At 44.6% G+C, this 20160-nt stretch overlaps 1 protein-coding gene across 2 annotated transcripts in view; it reads right to left on the minus strand.

Annotated features, from left to right (window-relative positions):
* NETO1 (neuropilin and tolloid like 1) overlaps positions 1–20160 on the minus strand; it is a 69968-nt gene that overhangs the window by 43312 nt on the left and 6496 nt on the right. For both annotated transcript variants that reach the window (XM_054583895.1, XM_054583894.1), the window contains exon 4: positions 17389–17637. In XM_054583895.1, coding sequence (XP_054439870.1) covers positions 17389–17637 — 249 coding nt within the window. The remainder of the gene's footprint in view (positions 1–17388; positions 17638–20160) is intronic.

The following is a 20160-nucleotide window of genomic DNA, read 5'->3' on the forward strand; positions in this document are numbered from 1 at the left end:
GTAAAAACAGCAGTAGGTTGAGAAATAAATGGTGAGAAGGAGGTGATACGGGAAGCATATGCTTCCATGTGTTGACACAGTGGCTAATGTTTGGAGCACAAGTATGACTCACAGTTACTTCCGTAGGGGTCTCGGGTTCAGTGGGAGAGCGGGTTATGTAAACAGGCAATTACAGCGCAGTGAGAAAGAGCAGAGCACACGGGCGCACACACACTCTGCTGAGCGCACGGGGAGAACAGGGCTCTTATTTTATTCGCCTTGAGAGAAGAGGAGGGAAGGTACCAAAGGACAGAAAGGACCTACGGGGCAGTATTGAGAAATGAAGACATAGTAATTACGCGAGGAGGAAGGCGTTAGCCAGCATTCAGGGGTAATTGCTTCTCCGTATGTGTGGAGTAAATCAGTACGTTGCACAGCCTAAACTTACACAATGCCACGTATCTCAATAAAAGCGATAAATAATAGATAAATAAAGTGTGCCAAATAGACCAGGAGCCAGAACGACCTTTGTAAATATCAGAAAAAAGTATGGCCTTCCCATATTTCCAGCCTTTCCACATGGTTCTATGTCGTGAAGGATCGAATTCAAGTTGCCAACGCCCCATAAAGCCATGCGGCGTGTGGCCCTGGCCCCTCGCCTCTGGCCAGGCCTGGCTCCCGTGGCGCCTCATTGCCTTGCACCTCCGCACCTCTGCACAGGCCACTTAGCTGTCTAGAAGGTTCCTTTCTTTGCTGCCAGACACGATCCGCCCTCCTTTTGCACAGCTGACCCATCAACCTCGACTCAAAGTTTCTTTTTCGGGGAAGTTCTTTCATAAACTAGGTCAGGCCTGCTTGTCATACACTTTTTATAACATCCTCTCTTCTTTATCCCACTTACCTGTTGTCACTAATTCCTTATTTAAAATGTGCTGGTTCAAACTTACAACCAGATATTTAAGGTCTTGGATGCCAACACCCACATGTCGCTGGATTATCACCAACTCCCCAGTGCCCAGCACAGCAGGGCCCCAGAGCAAGCATGCAACACGATAGTTCCTTGACTAATAAAGGCGTAGATAACAGAATGCATTGATAAAGACATCCCAGGCAGGAGAAACATGTGCAGAAGCACAGAAGATTGTAACTGCAGGTCATTTTATATGAATGGAAGACTTGTGTCCAAAGAAGAGTGGCCGAGGACAGTGACGTGTCCATACAGGAAGCAGGTTGGTGGGGCCCTCGCTGCCCTGTCACCAAATGGCAGGCTAAGCGACGGAATGCTTTTAACTGGAGAGTGGCTATATTTGATTTCCGTTTCATGTAACCGGCCATAATGAGTTAGGTAAATGGAAAAATATGTGTGAATGAGAGAAGATCAGTTATTACGCTTGATCGGATGAGACCTACTGAGGGCAGGACTGAGCGTAATGGGAGTAGAAATGGAGGGAAGAAAAAGAATAGGAGGCGTTTTTAAGGATGGAAGTTCACAATGACTTAGTGCTGAAGACGCAGTGAGTAAGAAAGAGAAAATCAAAGGTGCGATTTGGACTTGAATTTCTGAGTGAACCCTGGTGCTATTGATCAATAAGAGATAGGACCTAGGAAAAGAATTAGGCTCGGGGAAAGTTTCAGTATTAGTGTTCATCTGAGGATATGGAGCCGATGAGTTCAAGGGCAGGCATCATAAATACAGTGTCTAGGGTACATCTTGGAGATTCCTAGTAAGCAGGCCTGAATACAGAGTTGGACCTCCAGAGAAAATGTAATAAGATGAGTGAGAGAATACCAAGTGGCCTGAGGTTAAGAATAAATGATTGTTGCATGACCCAGCAAAGTAAAAACTGAGTCAAAGTATTGTTCCTCCTAGTGAATATATCTATGACTAAATTTATCATTTTAATTTTCATAGAAACTATTGCCTAGGAGGGGAGAGCAAAACTTTAGGGTCAGACTGCACAGGATTTCCATTTTTCTGCTGTAATTTGCAAACGGGGTGACCTTGGGTAAGTTTTTCACTTTTCTAAGCTTTTATTTTCTTCTCTCTAATATAGGAAAACAGCTTTATACCCAAATGGTTCACCAGGCTTATCTCTATGGGGTTCAGACGGGAATAATCTCACTTTCAACTTCAGGCTTGCACTGATGGAGAATTGTCTTTCCTGACCTTGAATGAGAGCTGCGGAGGATCCTGGAGCTTTTCAATTCCACAGAAACTTCTTGTGGAATTTTCTACGGCCATTAGGACTCCCTTTCAGCTACCTCAGCCGTTGGAAATGCCGCAGTTGCACAGCACCGACACCCGCCACCGCCCCACCCAGTCGGCGTCGCCACGGGCCCCGCGAGGGAAAGGGGAGATGCATCTTTGTCTTCCTCCCCACCCCCTCACCCATCTCACTTTTGAAACTACCTGGGCAAAGAACAGGTGAGAGAGAGAGAAGCAAACTGCTCTGCTATAGAATGAATGTCTGTGCCCCGCCCCCCCAAAAAAACATTCACAAGTTGACAACCCAATTCCCAAGGTAATGGTATTTGGAGATACAGCCTTTTGAGGGGATTAGATCACACTTGGGCAGAGCCCTCGTGAATGGGATGAGAACCCTTAGAAAGGAAGCCCTACACAGCGGCCTTCGCCTCCCTGACGTGAGGGCCCGGGGAGGAGACTCCACCTGTGATTTACGAAGACAGGCCTCGCCAGACGCTCGGTCTGCCAGCACCTTGACCTCGGACCCCTGCTCCTCCAGCCAGTCAGTCAGTCTACGGTGTGTTGGTATAGTCGCCAAACTGACTGAGACATGGCCCAAAGTTCAAATTTCTCTTCTGTAAAACCAGGGAGCAGAGAAAAGAATGCCATTTTGTTCTGAAAGATCAAGGGATCAATGTTTTTATGGATTTTTGTTTTAAGGGAATAGTGAGCGATTCTACAATTTTAGTGTCAGGTGCTATCAAGTTCTGTGCGGTGCAAATGGGTGAAGGACTTACGCAAGGTCACATGACCAGTTAATTGAGGGCACATCGGCCCCCAGTGTTCTGGAAGTGCCTTCAAGGGGAGATAACTTTCCTTGTAGCACAATACCTCAAATGCCTTGACAATGTTTATTTTTATTTCTTGTCCCAGAAAAGGATAGACTCTCCCTAAGGTACAGAGAGTGGAACTATAAAGGCATCCACATTAAAGAAATAGAAGAGGGAGAAAAGGCTAACTGTTCCTGAGGCTCCAACATGTAAGCATATTTAAGAAAGGCATTGTTAAGTTGTTTTTGTTTTAAATTCAGCCACAGCTCTTTGTATTGACTGTGGTGATTTTATCTGTCTGTCTGTCTCCTACTCCTGGAAGACAGTGACAGTCTCTTTCTGTCATTCCCAGTGCCTGACACACAGCAGGTGCTCACGAATGCCCAGTCAACGAAGGCTTGGAGCCAGTGAGGAAAGACTTTTGCCCACCTCTCGTAGTCAGAAGTCCCCATCTCTGCAGAGTTCATTCCATTGCCTAGAAGTGTAACTTCCATATCTGAGTCTTCTGAGTCTAGCAGGTTTTTCAGTGCTGGAGAGTCATCATCAAAAATGTTCGATGCCCCAGCTGGGGGAAACCACATTCCTTAGCAGCTAGAGTTCCTCCTAATCAGAGGTCGGTGTATTGGGACCCTTCCCCCGCCAAGACATGGGCTCAGCACGAACATCTGCCTGAAGGGATCCTGCGGGGAGTCCAGAAGGTGGACCAGGAGGGAAGCACGGTTGGCGGGAGGGGAAAGCGCGAACACCGAGGATGTTCGGGGGCTGCGCGCGTCCCCCCGCCATGTCCGCTTAGGTGAGTTTGCCTTTTATTCTCACGCATGCCTCTTGGCCTAACAACATTTGGTTGCTTCATGTAGGCAGCTATTTGACCGAGACCTGGAGGCCATCCTACATATTATCAGAGTGCAGATTAAAGCCACACAAATGCCCCCCTGTCATAAAGCTTCGGGTGCCACTCAAGCATTTCATATTTCAAGGATCAATCTTCCAGTGACCTGAGCAACAGGGGGGTAATTATTGAGAATGGTTTGTAACGATTTCAAAAAGTCTGCTGGTGGCCCAGAGAAATTTTTCACAAATACGCATTACATAACCCGATAATAAGTTTGAGTTTGTTCCAACAGCAAATTCACAGGTAAAGGGGGAAAAACAGACAAGCAAATAAACAAAAGCTTCTCAAAATCATGCTCTGGCATTAAACCAATGAAACAGACAGAAGAAAAGGACTAAATTATGTTTAAAGGAAGGTGACCTTCCTGGGGAGGTCACGGTCCCTTTGGGGATTTAAGGCAGAATGATGAACCCTAGGGACGGTCATGAAAGCATCACGAGGACGAGCTCCACAGACACAAAGTCAAGCAGACGCATGGTGACAGCCAAACGGGGGGTGTAAGTCTGTTGGCCACCTCTTCTCGCGCGTCCGCATCGCCCCAGCTCTGCACCAAGTATTCTCCAAAGGACGGAGCCCCTTCCTCACCTGCATATTTGGGGAACAACTGTTGTTTGTCATGTAACTGTTGGCAAGCATCTGTGCTGGTGACAACTTGTCTAGCTGGTCCTGGAGGGGGGATGGTGAATTTGCTGGGGGTGGGGGCCGAAGCCAGGCTCACTGAAGGGTGGAGAGGAGTTTGAGATAAGGGAGAGGGAGAAAATATTCAGAGGGAATGCAAATATTTAAATGAAATATGTTAAATTTGCTTTTTGAAACTTGACATAATGACCTAATCCAGCACCCCTTCGGAGAACTGTCAGCAAATCTGCATTTGAATCAGTGACGTGGCTACGATGAATGTGTGTTTGGTGTGGGGGGATGAAACGGTTTCCAAGATCAGTCTGTCCGCAGAGCCAGAGCCAGAGCGAGAGAAGATGCTGCAAAGGGTCCTACGGAACAACTGACATTACACACATAGTATCTTCCTTCACCCTGGCGAAACTGGGCTGAACAGTTAAGACAACAAGCACTTGGCAGACAAGCAATCTAGAACTCAGAAAGGCAAAAGGCTTCGTTTTTATTACTAGCTGGACAGTGTCCTAACAGTGCAGCTGGAAGACAAGCTCGTCTTACTTCCCAAACCTGTGCCCTTTCAGCCCAGATGTTCCCAGACTCCCGAAGCCTCTACAGCTCTGTTCACGTCATGGTGTCGCATGGCTTGCTCGCCTGTCACCCCCAGCTACAATGAGGGGCCGTACCACGTTGACATTCATGGTCAAGAACAAGGGGGTCACAGAAAAGGCATTGGGCTCTTTTGAAATTGAATAAAAAGGTAAAGATGTTTTATATTTTTATGCTTAGTAAAACAATGAAATAAATGTCTACAGAAAAGTCTCAGAGGTGAGAGGGAAGATACTTCTATTGTACTTGTAAATTTGCTCTGAGTTTAAAAATGTTGTGAAATTAATTTTTTAAAAAGTCCATAGAAACATGAGACAGTTCTTGTAGGGGGAAATATTCAAAAGGAAGATACTAAAGTTCACTCTTATTTCAGCATTTGAACTTGTCATTCACTTTTTTTTAACTAGTTGACAACTACAGATGAAGTGAACCAATCATTTTTCTGTGGCCAATTCATATTATAATGTACTTAAAATATGAATATTATTTTATAGGTTTAAAATTGATTCAATATAAAGTATAAGCACTATCATCATCATTATTGATTATTACTATTGATGACTAATATGATGTTGACGATGCCAATGATGAAAGAAAAATATTGAATTAAGGTCTTAAAAATCCAGAGGAAATTGTTTGCTTAATTAGGATATAAAGACAAATATTGCATTGTATGAAAGATGTTACAGCATTAAAAAAGTTAAATTCTAAGATCACTAAGAACATCTCAAAACTCAACAATAAAATCACAAAGGCTGAAGAAAGCCCTCAAGCAAGCACATATTTAGTTGTTGACGATGGGGCATATACTTATCCTTCCTGTGTTCAAGGCGAAGCTTTGCCAGAGAAATGACCTTGAGCACAACATTTAAACAGTTTGAACCTATTTTTTTAAATCCAAAACAAGATTGGCAATGATATAACAACTCATGCGAGTGTAACATCAATTCAGACAACGCACACACACGCTTAGAGCAATGCCCGGCATGTGCAGTAAAAAGAACTCAATAATTTATTGTTTGTAATGAGTGGAGTATCTTATCGTGAGGCGGTAGGAAGCAGGAATCAAATGCACAGCGAGCACCACGGGAGCACATTCTGTCTCTCTGTTCTTCTTATGCATCAACACGCAGCATAGACTCTAGGGCCACTGTGGGTCAAGATCTTTTATGGGTGTTGAATGAGCCTATGGAATTATGAGTCATAGACTCTGACTTGACCTCAGGGAATATCGCACCACCTGTGAAGTAATGTCAGTATTTTGACTGTATCTTCATGTAGAAAAATTCATAATGATAACGTGTTGAGGGCTGGTCTCATGAGGAAGCTGAAACCCTAAGAGATTAAGTAAGTCCCTCTTGCCAGAAGCCATAAAATGTTTCAAGGCCAGAATTAGACTGTAGACAATCTGGCACTCTGGCCCATACTTCATCATTTTTCAGGAATCTATGCATTTTCTCACACAGACACACACACCTTCGATGAAACTATGGAAAAACTATGAAATCATGAGAAAAATTGGTTTATGTGGAGATTTAAAAAAAAACTGAAGACCTAGCCAAGTAGCTCATAGCAATAATTGAGCATATTGCCAATACCCTCTGAAAGGACTGAGTGTCCTCCAGTATAGTTTAAAGAAAAGGCCTAAAATGAACTCTTTACAGTTGAATGTGTATTATAAATTAGGGCCTCAAAGGATGTGTGACTTTTTTCCCCAATGAAGATATCCAGGTTGCACTTAAAATAACTTGAAAACGTTGAAGAACTTTTCTAGGCACAAAAGGACATCTCATCCCCAGGTAAGGCAAAGCCACGCCGGATCCCATGCTTAGAACTATTTTATGTTAGGTGAACAGAAAGTGGAGCTTTATGATCTAGAATAGAACACGTAAGTTGTTGTTCGAAGAAAAATATATCCAAGCTACACCGTGAGAAGTTCAGCCCAAAGAACTATATGCCAACATGAACATTTTATGCAGGAAACCAAATACCCTATTTATTCATACAGTCGCTACACTTCTCCTATATTAAGGGCTCATAAACAGTTCAGGTAGAAATGGTGTCTGTATTTTTTCCTAGAAAACTGGGGAGCATAACGAACAGGAGAATAGGTGGGCAGAGCCGAGAGGCACGGCCGGAGCCTGGCGCTCCGGCCGCCGGGGGCCGGCTGGGGCGGGTCCTGGCCCCGGGTGCGCGGCCCTGCTGCGGGGGGCGGCTGACAGCCACTGAGGTGACCGCAGGGCGGGCGGCCGACGGAGCAGGAATCCAGGAGGGTAGCGAGCGGAGGGGACCGACTGGAAACACTATAAAAGGTAAAGCAGGCAAAAGGGAAATAAGCATGGCTGTCTATGTCTTCAAGTGATCCCTTCACTTTAATTTAAAATTGAGATGCACATATTATTTCAAGATGAGGCAGAAGAAGGTGAAGGGGGGATAAGTGGGGCGGGAAGGAGATTTGACTTGGGGTGGGGGACACGCAATGCAGTGTACAGACGACGTGTTAGAGAATCGTACCCCTGATACCTATATGGCGACACTTTTATGAACCAACGTCACCCTAACAACTCAACAAAAAAGACGATGAATAAAAGAAAGTAATCTGCACATGCAAAAACGATAGCAATCATATTCTTACCCTTAACCAATTACTTACAGCAGCAGGTCTTTGCAAGGCTGATTCATGTTAAGCCCATGGAAACCCTCTGTTGCAGACGTCACTTATCATTGCCATGACAACCCTCATGTTCTTTGCTCATCCATCAGCACGGCACTGACCACTGCCCAAACGCTCTGCTCTTTGCCCACCAGATCTGCTCGAGGAAACACACGTTCCCCTCCGACAGCACCGGCACGCGTAAGAGAGTCTGGGGGTGCTTTAAGGCAGCACTGATTTCTCTCTGAGTCTCTCAGAGAAACCCCTTGGGGCTTTGAAGTGCAAATTTCAGAAGAGACGTTTCCAGGGAATAGAAGTCTTCTGATTGGGCTTATGATTGATGGGGAACAAAATAGAAGTGACATAGTCATGACTAATGTGAGCTCCTGCTTAAACAAGTCAAGTTTAAGTCTTTTGTGGGTAACTGCCCTGCTGATTGTGAAGAGTTCTGTTACAGTATAATCATTCTGATTCTCATGGTCGTCTGGGCAAAGCGAAGTGTCTGCAAGTCGTTGGGAAGGGATGGACTGAAGCAGAATTTCAAGCAAGTCAGCATAGCTGTGGACCGGTGGGAAGCTAGCCAACTGAGCAAGCAAGAACACACAGCAGAGCTCTTTTGAAGCAGAGACATCAGGCAAATATGCTGTGAAGAGACAGAGGCTTAAACGGTGCCAGGTTCTACAAATAGCTATTATTGCCACAAACAAAAACACCAGCAGCCCGTGCACATCTTCGGACAGAATTGCAAGTTGTTATTTTGTTGTGGTTGTGGGCATCTTTATGCATAAAGATGAACCACATAAAACCAGATGACATAGATGATATAGATATAGATATAGATATAGATGATACAGAGTATGAATATACATGTAGGAAAATCCAGCTAAGTGAACTGGGTATCCTGCATTTGGAACAAAGGGGTTTTAAGCGGTGGAGGTCAAGTCTGACATGGGTCTGAGTTCAAGTTGAAGTTTGGTAGGCTTGTGTTTCTTTTCTGGGGGCCCTAGGAGAGAAGCATCTCTCAGCTTGTCTAGTGTCTAGGGGCTGCCCATGTTCCGTGGCTCCCGGGCCCCTCTGTCTTCAAAGGTGACAGTGACCACGCGAGTCTTTCTCACAGTGCACTGTTCTGACATTGACCCTCTGCTCCACCGCCCACACTGAGAGGGCCCTGTGATAACATGGGGCCCGCCCGGCCTATGCGGAACCGCCTCCCCATCCTTGGGTCGGCTGATGCGCGATGTTACTTCAACCCGCAGCCTTCAGTTCCCTTTGCCGTGTAACCGAACGTAGTCCCAGGCTCCGTACCTTCAGATGGAGACGTCTGCATGGGCCATGGTCTTTTCCACCACAGTTCAACCTGGGGCCCACGGAGACGAAGTCCCTCCCACGCGCAAAGTACATTCACTCCAAGTGCCCAAAGTCTCAACCCATTGTAGCCTCAACTCAAAGTCCAAAGGTCCCCCACCTCCACGCCCACCACATCTAAGCCAGATACGGAGGAGGCAGTAGGTATACACCAATCTGAAGCCTACATTCTCTCTAGCTTAGCTGCTCCAAAAACACAATAATGGCGGGCATGAGATGATGTCTATACACATTTCTGTTCAAAAAAGGAGAAAGTTGAAAAAAATCAATCTACCAGTTCCCAAGAATTTTGAAATACAGCTGGAAAATTCTACTTTCAGGCACCCAAATCTGTATGTGCCTGCTAGTGCTGCTGTAACAAACTACTACAAACTTAGCAGCTTTAAACAATGCAAAATTTTTATCTTATAGGTCTGGATGTCTGTCGTCTAAAATGGATCTCACTGGGTCAAAATCTATGTGTTCCTTTCTGGCAGCTCTAGAAGGGAATCTGTTCCTTGCCTTTGCCATTGTGTAGAGGGTTCTCACCTTCCTTGGCTTGCGGGTCCTTCCTCTGCCTTCAAAGGTAGAAACAGCCAATGGAGGCTTTCTTACCTCACATACTCTGACTTTCTGCCTCTCTTTGACACACTGGAGGGCTTTTGTGGTTACATTGGGCCCTCCCAGATAACCCAAATGAACCTTCCTGTGTTAAAGTCAGCTGATGGGCATACTTATTCCAACCTACTATCTTCATTTCCCATTGCCATGTAACCTAATGTATTCAAATTCCAGGACTTAGGTCATAGACATTTAGTTTTGGTGTCTTCTACATCTGGTTTCTCCTTTCTTATACTTTATGAAGTCATTGTGGGGAAGACAGGTCTTGTACATCCTGTATTTCTATAGCATTAGCATAGTAGATCAATAAATATTTGTTGAATAAGTGTAAGCATCAAATACACTCTCATGGAAATTAAGTTATTCTATGCATTCACTTTAAGAGTACTTACATGAGCTACATTTACATAGCTATAACAGAATGCAAATTCTAAAATACAAAAATGTTTTCAGTCAAGAAAATAACAGTGTGAGTAGTTTTCCTGATAATCCCTTGATTTATTTTGCATATAAATAAAATAATAATAAGCCTCAAATTATCTGTAAATTGTTATGAAAGAAAATGTTTTTTAAAAATGAAAAGGCTAGAATATTTTATTAGGCAAAATATATAGAATGATTATAATTTGAAAAGCATGCTTCTTGAATATACAATAAAGTTAATGTTAAAGTTTTCTAAAAGAAGATTTACTAAGAAGCCTACTAACTACCAAAACCCAGAAAAAAATAAGCGAGTGCAAAATGGAGATAGAGCATATGCATTACTTTTCTGTTTTTGTTTCTTGGATATTCTCCTTGCTCAAATGATGCAATTTGTCCTTAGGAGCATGTAAGCAAAGCGTGGGTTCTGGTCCTTCGATGTCGGGACTACTGTGTGATGGGGTGCGGAGGCGGCGGGATATTTGTGGCATGGCCTCGGCGACTCCTTAAGCCACCTTCACGCACACTCTCCAACAGCGCCCAGTCCCAGGCGTAGGCATGGATGTGGTCCACTCCCGGCTTTCCAGACGGAGCGGGGTCAGCCCTTCTCTCCCCGTCGCCGGAGCACCCCTCATGCTGTACCGTTGAACAGCAGCCCCGGAGGGAGGGCTGCTGAGGCAATGGAAGCCCCTGGCATCACAAGAAGAAGAAGCCAGAGACACGTGTAATGAAGGAGGAAAAATTGTGGCAGGACTAAGAGAAAGGAAGGAGAGGTTCACCTTGAGTATTTAGCCATGTGAGCCACAGGTTTCCAGTCATGAGACCAGGACCCACAGCTGACCGTGTGAGCAAGAGCAGATGCTAGAGAAGCACAGGAAGTGAGCCCTGCGCTTCAGGAAGGCTCAGGTGGGTTGCAAAGGCAGCATTGTGTATTAGAGGTAGAGGGAGCGGGGACCGGACGCTGTGAATGGAGAGACATTTCAGGCAACATGGAAGAGGTGACTTTTTAAATGCGTACACCAGTTAATGATGAAACGTGAGTGAGCTAGCATTATCCCTTAATTAAATTTCCTAATATAACTGTACTAACAGTACTTGCAATATGTGGTGTAATTAAAGCTGTGATCTCTACCCTTTATGGAAGGCGTGTCAGCACTGGGGTTACATAACCGCCGACGTGCAAGCAGGAGCTTCACTTTTGCATGGAGTTCACGCACCTGCCTACACGTCTCTAACTCTTGCTTTCTTCGTCTTCCTCAGGAAAATGTTTAAGGAGATGAACTTCAAGATCTCTCTTGGCTCTACAGAAAATACACGTCTATAGTGGAAATACACCTGAGACTCTACGTGATCTGGCCCCAGGTACACACGGACTAATCAACAAAACAAACACATGAGCAAAATAGAACCAGAGACTTGGAAATAAAGAACAAACTGACGGTGACCAAAGACGGGGGGAAGGGGACAACAGGGAAAGAAGGGGAAGGGAAAACAAATGAGCCCAAATAGAGGACTCGGGCGCGGACCACGGCGGGGGCGTTGGCTGTGGGGGGTTGGGGTGGGGTGAGCAATGGGGAAAAAGGCGGGACAATTGTCACTGAACAATGATAAAAAATTTTAAAAAAAAGAAACATACAGTTCGGCCATGAATCACTAAATAAATAGAAACACGCCAAACACTTTTTCCCACCTTTGCAGGACACAGCAAGATGAGGAAGGCACACTTTCTGTGCAGGAAACCTCTTAAAAATTGCCCTTCTCCTTTGCTACTGCTTTCAATATTCTCTGCACAGATGGAAGCTAATCCGGGAAATTTTCTCTCCCACTCTCAACCGCGCTCCTGAACACCCACCTAGACCAAAGCACGCTCTCGCTCTCGCTCTCTCGCTCTCTCGCTCTCTCTCCCTCATCCCTCTGCCTGTGTCCTGTATTGGATACATCCGCTCAGCCGACTCACGGGCTGGCTGCATGACATTGTCCCCACGTGGAACCTACTGGATGTTGATAACTTTGGCCCTCTATGACTCTGAAATTTTTGACTTCATTTCTTGAAAACTTTGCCTCAAGGAGACTTATGACTTTACACTATATATGTTCCTTTTGTCATCCTTTGCTGGGGCCGAAATGAAATTATTTGGGGTCTACGGTATAAGTATGGTAGGAAGACAACACAACCCTGACCCAAATGTATTCTATATTGTATTTCTATGTGAAAAACAAAGTGACCAAATAAGGGCCTTCTTCTAACCTTGGCCTCTCAAACCTTTTATTCTTTCATCTTTCAGTGCCAAGTCCAAATGAAACTTTAGTTGTTGAAAAAGATACAGATGTATGCCTGTTTTTTTTTGTTTTGTTTTGTTTTGTTTTTTACCAGAGCATATATTAAAACTCTAATTCTCCTGACAAGAATATGTAGGCACTTTCAGCGCAGCAAACACTCACACATGCATTTACATTTTAGATATTTAAAAAAAGGCAAAGTATTGCACTGAATAATTAAAATTGCCTCGAATCCATGACAATATTTTACTAAATAATATATTTGATTTAATATGCATAGAAACCTTTTAAAACACTCCATTTAAATCACTGTGCTGCAGTGTATTTCCATTGCTTTGAAGTCGATCAGAACCGAGGTGCAGAGGCTAGGAACTGGGAGGAATCTTCCTAACCCACTTTGAGCTCCTCAGATGAAAGGTGCTATTTAAGTACAAAGTAGCATCAGAAATTCAACTTATTTAACAGCTTCATTCACTTTGGTGCCATAGCTAACTCAGCCTCACCTACTTGGTACTTTACATTAAATTTCTCCAATAGGGTGTGTATAACTGTGTCATAAAACTAGTTCAGGAAACATATAATCCAAAGAGACAGATTCCATAAACATCCCATGCTGTATCTCTACATAGCAGAAAATCTCTCCATTAAGGAGTAGAAAACAACGCGAACAAATGATATTCGTCCCTAAAGAAACTGAAAGGGTCACTCTCCCCGATAGTGGGCAGCGACCTGGATGTTTTTCTTTCTTAATATTGTACAAAGTCCCTGGTTGTGCCACTTGGCTGGGGAGGCGCAGATACTGTGATATGTTTTCTCTATAGTTTATATTTTCAACTGGCAAAGAAAATTGAGGTATGGTGGCAGTTGGCTAGAGGGGAAACTGATTTTCTACTCAAAAGTTGTTCTCTGAGTATTAAAAAAAATTGTGGAATATGGGGAAATGGTATTCTCTGTTCTAAAAATTCCTTTAAAAATCGTCTATTCTAGTATTGTTTCTTTATAGATATTTCAGCCTAAGTAATGTTACTTATACAATACCAAAAACATGGTATCGTTTTTCAGAAATTAAGGCACTGCTGATGATGCTGATAAATGTTCAGTATTCCTCCATCTTGGTCCCTTCAAATCCTCATTCCCTCATCAATCCTGCCTAAGGTAATCACTGTTATCAATTTGACGACTGTTACTCTAGTACCGTTAAAAGACTTTCATCACAAATATTTCCTCATCATTCCTTTCTTATATAATAAATTTGGTTTAAATCTTTTTTAAGAAAAAAAAAATGTCCTCAGATGAAAAAAACAATATCATTCTACTACTGTGAGCCCTTTTAGACATTTTCTTATTGAATTATCTGTGAGCTATCAAATTTCCCATTGTGTACTTGTCACATTGTCAGTGACCCTGAACTCACGGCTCTTCTCAGGAGAGGGAGCGTGTAGTGTTGCGTAGACATCACAACACGGTTCTGTTCCCAGGGAAGAAGAGAGGTCCCCCCCCCAGGGCTCTGGGCCCCCCCCCGCCCCGCGCCCCGCCCGGTCCTTCAGCGCTTCAGACCCCAGGGTTGACCAGCTGGCTCCTGCCTCTTGCTCAGCCTCCCTCTGCTTCTGTCATCTCAGTGACTCATCGCTGCCCTGTGGGTCTGGGTAATAACACAGTCTCCAAAAATCACCCCAATTCCTGAGCTCAGCGAGGCATCGTCAGAATGAGTCAGGAGACGCAGGAAAAGCCCCGTGTCTCCGCGACACCGTTTCTGGCTTCGCCCCCTCCCTCCAGGTCCAGCTGGCGCTGGACCCCACTGGCCAGCAGCTGGCAAGCAGAGCTGCTCCCAACCCCGGAGCCAGGGAGGGACAGGAATTTCTTTTTAAGTTGAGTAGGAAAGAAAGTCAAAGAGACATTCTCCGACTTCATTAAGATATTAAGAATCAGAAACATGTTTTACGATAAGAGGTGGCACAAATCAGCGTCCTAGTCAGGGAAGGAAGAAGCGGAAACCTGGGCAGGGGGTCTGACCATGCAGTGTGAGGCCCAGAGCAGCACTGGGCAAAGTGGCCCACGTCCCTGGGGGCGAACCCGGCACTGTGGCTGGGCGCTGCCTCCTCAGCGCGTCACCTGAGCTTCCGTAATTGCATTCCACACGCCAGCAGCCTTCTGACTACAATCCGCACACCCATGTGCATTTGTTCATAAGAAAAACTGAGCTACGTGATTCTAAGAATTCTTATTGAAATGTGTGCACGTCTCTGTATGTGCAGATATGTATATGTATAAGCATGTACACGCATGTATAAGTATGTGCATGCCTGGGTGTGTGTACAGTCCGTCTTCCTAGCTTGGTCAATGTGAATCACTCCTATGGGCAGGTGCATTTTCTGAGGCTGGAAGATGAAGATCCAGGTTGCAGACTGTGGTAAATTCACAAAGATAATAAAGACCCCCTGGCCTTCCCGCGGCGGGGTCTGCTCTGACACGCTTTATGACTGCCATCAGGAATGACTGTAGCCCCCACGCAGAGGCCTAGACTCACTTAGACAAACCTAGCGAGGAAAAGCGATACCGTGGACATCCTGGTTTGGCCTGTCAGGGCAACTGAAGAAGTTGGACACTTGCCCCTTACTAGTCTGTGCGCCCAGCCTCCTTTGCTTTTAAAGAACAGGCGGCCAAAGGAATGAAACTAATAGCTCCCCATAATTAAGATCTTACAGGAAGTGAATAAATCCATCAATATGCGTTGGTTGACAACCAATGCACCTTCATGAGGTGGTCAGTATTATCCCAATTTTACAAATAAAAATTTTACACATAAAATATCGGGGCATAGAATGTTAAGGAGAATGTGCAACATTTATACTGAGCAAGAAACAAGAAAGCCGGGACGGGCAGCCGCATCCGGGTCCAAGCCTCCCAGCCAGGCCGGGCCCCTCGGCGGCCTGGTGACTCCAGCAACGCCCGCCCGGTAAGTTACTCCAGGAAGTTAGCTTGCGGGTGTCTTGCCTGGTGAGTTTCTCCAAGTCCCTGCCTGAAGCCTACGACCACGGGAAAAGTAAGCCACGTTGAACTGGCCCTGCCTGACTCCCTGTCCCCTAAATGCTCTCTCCCAGGCACCACCCACCCCTGCCCCTTCCTGATTCATCGTCTACTTGGCTTCGTCAGCCCTGCCGTTTGCTGGAACTCGGGGCAGAGGGCTGGGCTCTCAGGCAGCGGCCTGGGGCCCCAGAGCATCCGCTTCCTGCCGTGGAGGTTTACAAGCCTCCTCCTGCCGGTCCCTCTCTCCGTCCTGTGCCCAGAGGCCGCGCCCCTCTATGTCAATGTCCCGCTCATCCTTAGTCTCACGGGGTCATCTCCTCCTGTTTCCTCCCGGTTCAGTTGTGCCTGGGAAGGAAAACCTCCTCCAGATGAAGCGAGGTGCTTCTGAAGGGAGGAGGGCGGGAGAGCAAGGGTCCAGCCAGAGCCCATGTGGCCGTTCCCAGCCAGGGGCGTGGGCCCTGCCTCTTCGGTGGCCTCAGGGGAGCCAGGAAACGGGGCCGCCCTGCCTATGCTGATCAACTGGGCTGGTTGGCTCTCCCTTCTGTAATGAGACCACGATTTTAAATCCTAGACATTGTTCCCATCTCCACCGACTCCAGGATGAAAATATAACTTCTGAAAGCCCAGACCACACCATACGCTGCTATCTTTAGGCCCTGGTTCTACGCAAAGTTATCGGTTAAGAAAATAGACATATTTCTGCTTATAGCTCTGGCACTAATAAAGCCACCTGAGTCTCTGCACCTTTTTGGAAAGCATCAAATGAGTTTGAGCACCATAGGTAAAATACCCATGATTTCTGTCAACTACGCAATATTAGCAAAGCATGATTAAAGCCACAATCTCCTGGTGATATTATGAAAATATTCCTAATGTTTCAGGTGAATATACATGGCACAGTTAACATCTGACTTATTCAACATAAAGCATACTATCACAGTGAACGTCATCATTAATTTTATACTATTTATACAATTTTAGTGCTTGAACTGAGAGTCCTATCCCTTCTCTGATGTTACCTATGTAACATAGAATAGAAACTTCAACAAATTTTACATACATTCTAATTTCATCTATTGCCTGTTCTAACCTAAGTAAAACAATATGTACAAACTGAAAAAATATGCGACTGTATATAAATAATGTGCTTTATGTAATTTGATGTATTTTTCCATTAAAAAAAAGGTCTGCTCTTCCTTACATCTCAAATTGCTTTAGCCTGACAGTCTTGCAGTTTAAAACTGCGATAACCAATTTTTCTTTTGTTAAATGATAACTCATCATAAAGTGAGTCAGTCAACATCACAAACCCTCTTCAATATCAGCAGGTTAAAAGGAGAACTGACAGAGAAGGCGCAATTATATAATTACAGATAATGACTGCAAGGCCTCGCCAATGAGTGTTTGACTGCTCTGGTCTCAGTTTTCCTTTCATCCCAACTCTCAGCGATTTGCATTTCTATGAAGAGATTAGACTGCCTTATACTAAGATCCATTTGCTTTCAAAATTATGATTTTCAGAACAAACGAATTTTTCATTCAAAGGCCCCAAAGATCATTTTGATGGATACATTTTACAATGCTACAATTGCCTTTTCCAGTTTATTGGGATTTAATGTGTAATTAGTTTCTTTATTGCAGACTGTTTCCAAAATGACACATTTCAGCGTAATGGACGTCCACGTAATTAACTGTCTTTCCCTTGGCTAGCTGGACCCCGAGTCGCTGCGCTCAATCTCTCCTGTAGCCTTAACAGAAATGTATTTCCCTTTCAGAATTTGTGAAATGAAAGAAAGAGAGCATGACAGGTTTGCTTTTAGATAGAGCTGGAAAATTCTTTGAAAAATTATGTAATTGTCTTACAAAAGTTCTTAAGCTAGGAAGATATTAAACCAAGAAAGAACAAGATAAAAGGAAAAAACAAGATCTTACTTACCAGGTGTGAAATTGTATCGAGCTGAAAATCCCATAGATTCCAGCTCTCCGTCGGCAAAAAATTTAATCCATAGAAATCTTCCACTGGATTTTATTGTAGGTGGATTCTGTTGTCCACAAAAACGTCCAATTATTGGAGAAAACCCAAAAGGTCCATCTCGAACTTCAATATGATCAAATTTACACTCCCAAGACGGTTCAATAGAATACTTTTCATCAAAGTGAAGTTCAATGCACTGTCTCGGGGCCGCTGAAAAATAGAAAAATTGTGTCTAGGAGGCCCTTCTGAAATCTTTAATTTAATTTTTCTGATTCTACTGTGAATTTTGCCTGCTCATCTATCAAACATTGAGCATGAGGTATGTGGATACACAAAGCCAGCACGCTGTACTTAGCTTTCTGAGGGTTAATACTTCATGAAGGTGTCTAAGGGATGGTCCTCAGACATTGCACAAGATGCTCTTCTGATGTACAGTGACCATTTCAATGTCTAACCGAGGACTAAAAAAATCACAGTATTTCCATGAAAGCCTGCTTACTCAGGTTTAGAAAGTAGGGAGGCATCTTTCTGTTGTGTTTTGCACAATTCCTGGACTACCCAGGTTTTTAAGGTCGGATACCAGTTGAGAATGGAATGGTGCAGCAGAAGCTGTGCAACTATTTGAATACTAATCCCAATCAGATGCACTGATAAGATCAAAGGGCACCAGACAAGGCAATTAAGAGCAATTTTTCTTTGAACACAAGTCTTATCACGTCACTCTCAGAGGTAAACGTCCTGAGCATCCCCCTTAACGGTTCCAGGAAACGGATCCAAGCCCTTGACATATCGAGTCCTTAAGGGCAGCCTCCGGCCCACATTTCGGGGCCCCCCGCCCCCTGCCTGCAGCCCAAGCTCAAGTCGCTGCAGAGAAAGTACCTCTCCTGGGTTAACATGTTCTCTCAGGCTTTCATGTGCTTTCCCACTTCCCTGAGCATCTAAGTCCCTGCAATTTTGTTAACTCCTGTTTGTACAGGCAAATCGCGCTGAAGAGAGACCCCTCTAGGTCTACTCACTAAAGACGCGGCCGTACCTACCCCTCTTTCCCCAGCACTCAGCACAGCGCTTGTTAGTGAGGGTCTGTCAACACAGTCTTTGTTGGGTGAATTGTGCATGAGCTTGTCATCTTCATAAATGTCTTTACAGCTCTCTGAGGCATCCCAGACGAGCCTTCCAGGGCAGCTCTAGAAAGCTCTGCGTGGGTCTATTTGCTAGTGCCCTTTTATTCTTCCCTTGTGACATCTACACAGTTCAAAATTCAAGCATTCGGGACAGATACTCAGCCAGGATACCCCAGAATAGACAGAACAGTTGTTGAAATCACCACACACATTTTTCTTAGTGTGAAAACAGCTGTTGACTTGAGTCCTCTGAGAGCTTCTCAGCCGCCTGGCTCTCTCAGGGACCGGCCCCCTCAGACACTGGAAAGGGAAGTCCTGGCACAGCCTGGCCTGCCCCCCCGCCCCGTGCGGTCAGTACTCATTCTGCTCGGCCACTGTTCACACCACACGGCTCCTTAACTCTGTATGGAATATCACCCTTGATGGCTTTAAAACTAAAGCTTTGCATGCATGGATGTCAAAAATTTACGTAGAATTGAGGTAGACGATGACTTGCAAATTAGAGACTTACAAAATAAGAATGTAATCCTGATACTTTCCAAAGATAAAACTGAGGCTCGATGGGTTAAAGGTCAATGCATGTTAAAAGACTATTTTATGGATGATTTTTAATCTCTGAAAGTGTTTCTGACTCTTTGGACATTGAAAAGAGACATTTGTTACCCTTACAAGTTAAATCCGGAAGGGTTCTATCTACCACTAACATGTCTCACGAAGGTCAAGATCGTAACTTCGTATTGGAGGAAGTATCAATGTTTTTTTTTTTAATCTGCAAATTAGTAAATATCCTAAGAAATAATCTGGAAAATCCTGTTTCCCCCCACCCCACCCTAGAGTCTAATAGCAAAAAGACAAACGCTTAAGAAACTGGATCTATTTAGGTATTAGCGTCAAAGGACTATTTGCATGTATTATTATCCTATAGAATGTGCCTGATTTTATCTCCTCTTTGATAAGCCACCATAAGTTTTATGAGGAAGCAACCTGTCAAAATATTGGATATTTTTTACAAGAGAGTATGTTTAGGGAAAGGTAAAGCTAATTTAGCTAAAACTCTATCCATCAACACACATCCGTCTATTTCCCTATTAGGAAATACATGGCCACCTAACACACGAATTCATGTATTTGCCTTCATTCTCGAGGTCGCTTAAGCTCTGTCCAACCCGGACACACCCGTCTGTTGTTGTTCCTTCAGGACACGCGTCGTCATTATGGCTCTGGGTAGCCCACATTGCATGCGGACAGTTCATTTTCCGTCGGTCCAGGACGCTGAGGTTAATTGCACACACATCCCTCTGTAACTTCACTAACCGAGCTTCAGAAAGTAGCAAGTAAGGGTGTCATGGAGTTGCAGATGGAAAAGCGATGACGGTGCATGCGCCCCCTAGATCCAGTTCCCGAAACTTCCGTCCTCGTCCCCTTCGAATGCGCCTCATCACAGATGCCTCACACTGGAACGCTTTCTATGTGCCATCTTTGATCTAAAACAGCTTCCTTTACAAGAGGTCTGGACCTCCTGGAGAACCTTTAGACAATTTGAGAACTATGGGCGGTTTCACCTAGATATGGCACATTTATATGGCTACGGCTTCCTCCTGGAGGGAGTTTC

Source organism: Pteronotus mesoamericanus, unplaced genomic scaffold (assembly GCF_021234165.1).
Source record: "Pteronotus mesoamericanus isolate MK-2021 breed Mesoamerican mustached bat unplaced genomic scaffold, CSHL_Meso_final contig_74, whole genome shotgun sequence".
In the NCBI taxonomy this organism is placed as follows: Eukaryota; Metazoa; Chordata; class Mammalia; order Chiroptera; family Mormoopidae; genus Pteronotus; species Pteronotus mesoamericanus.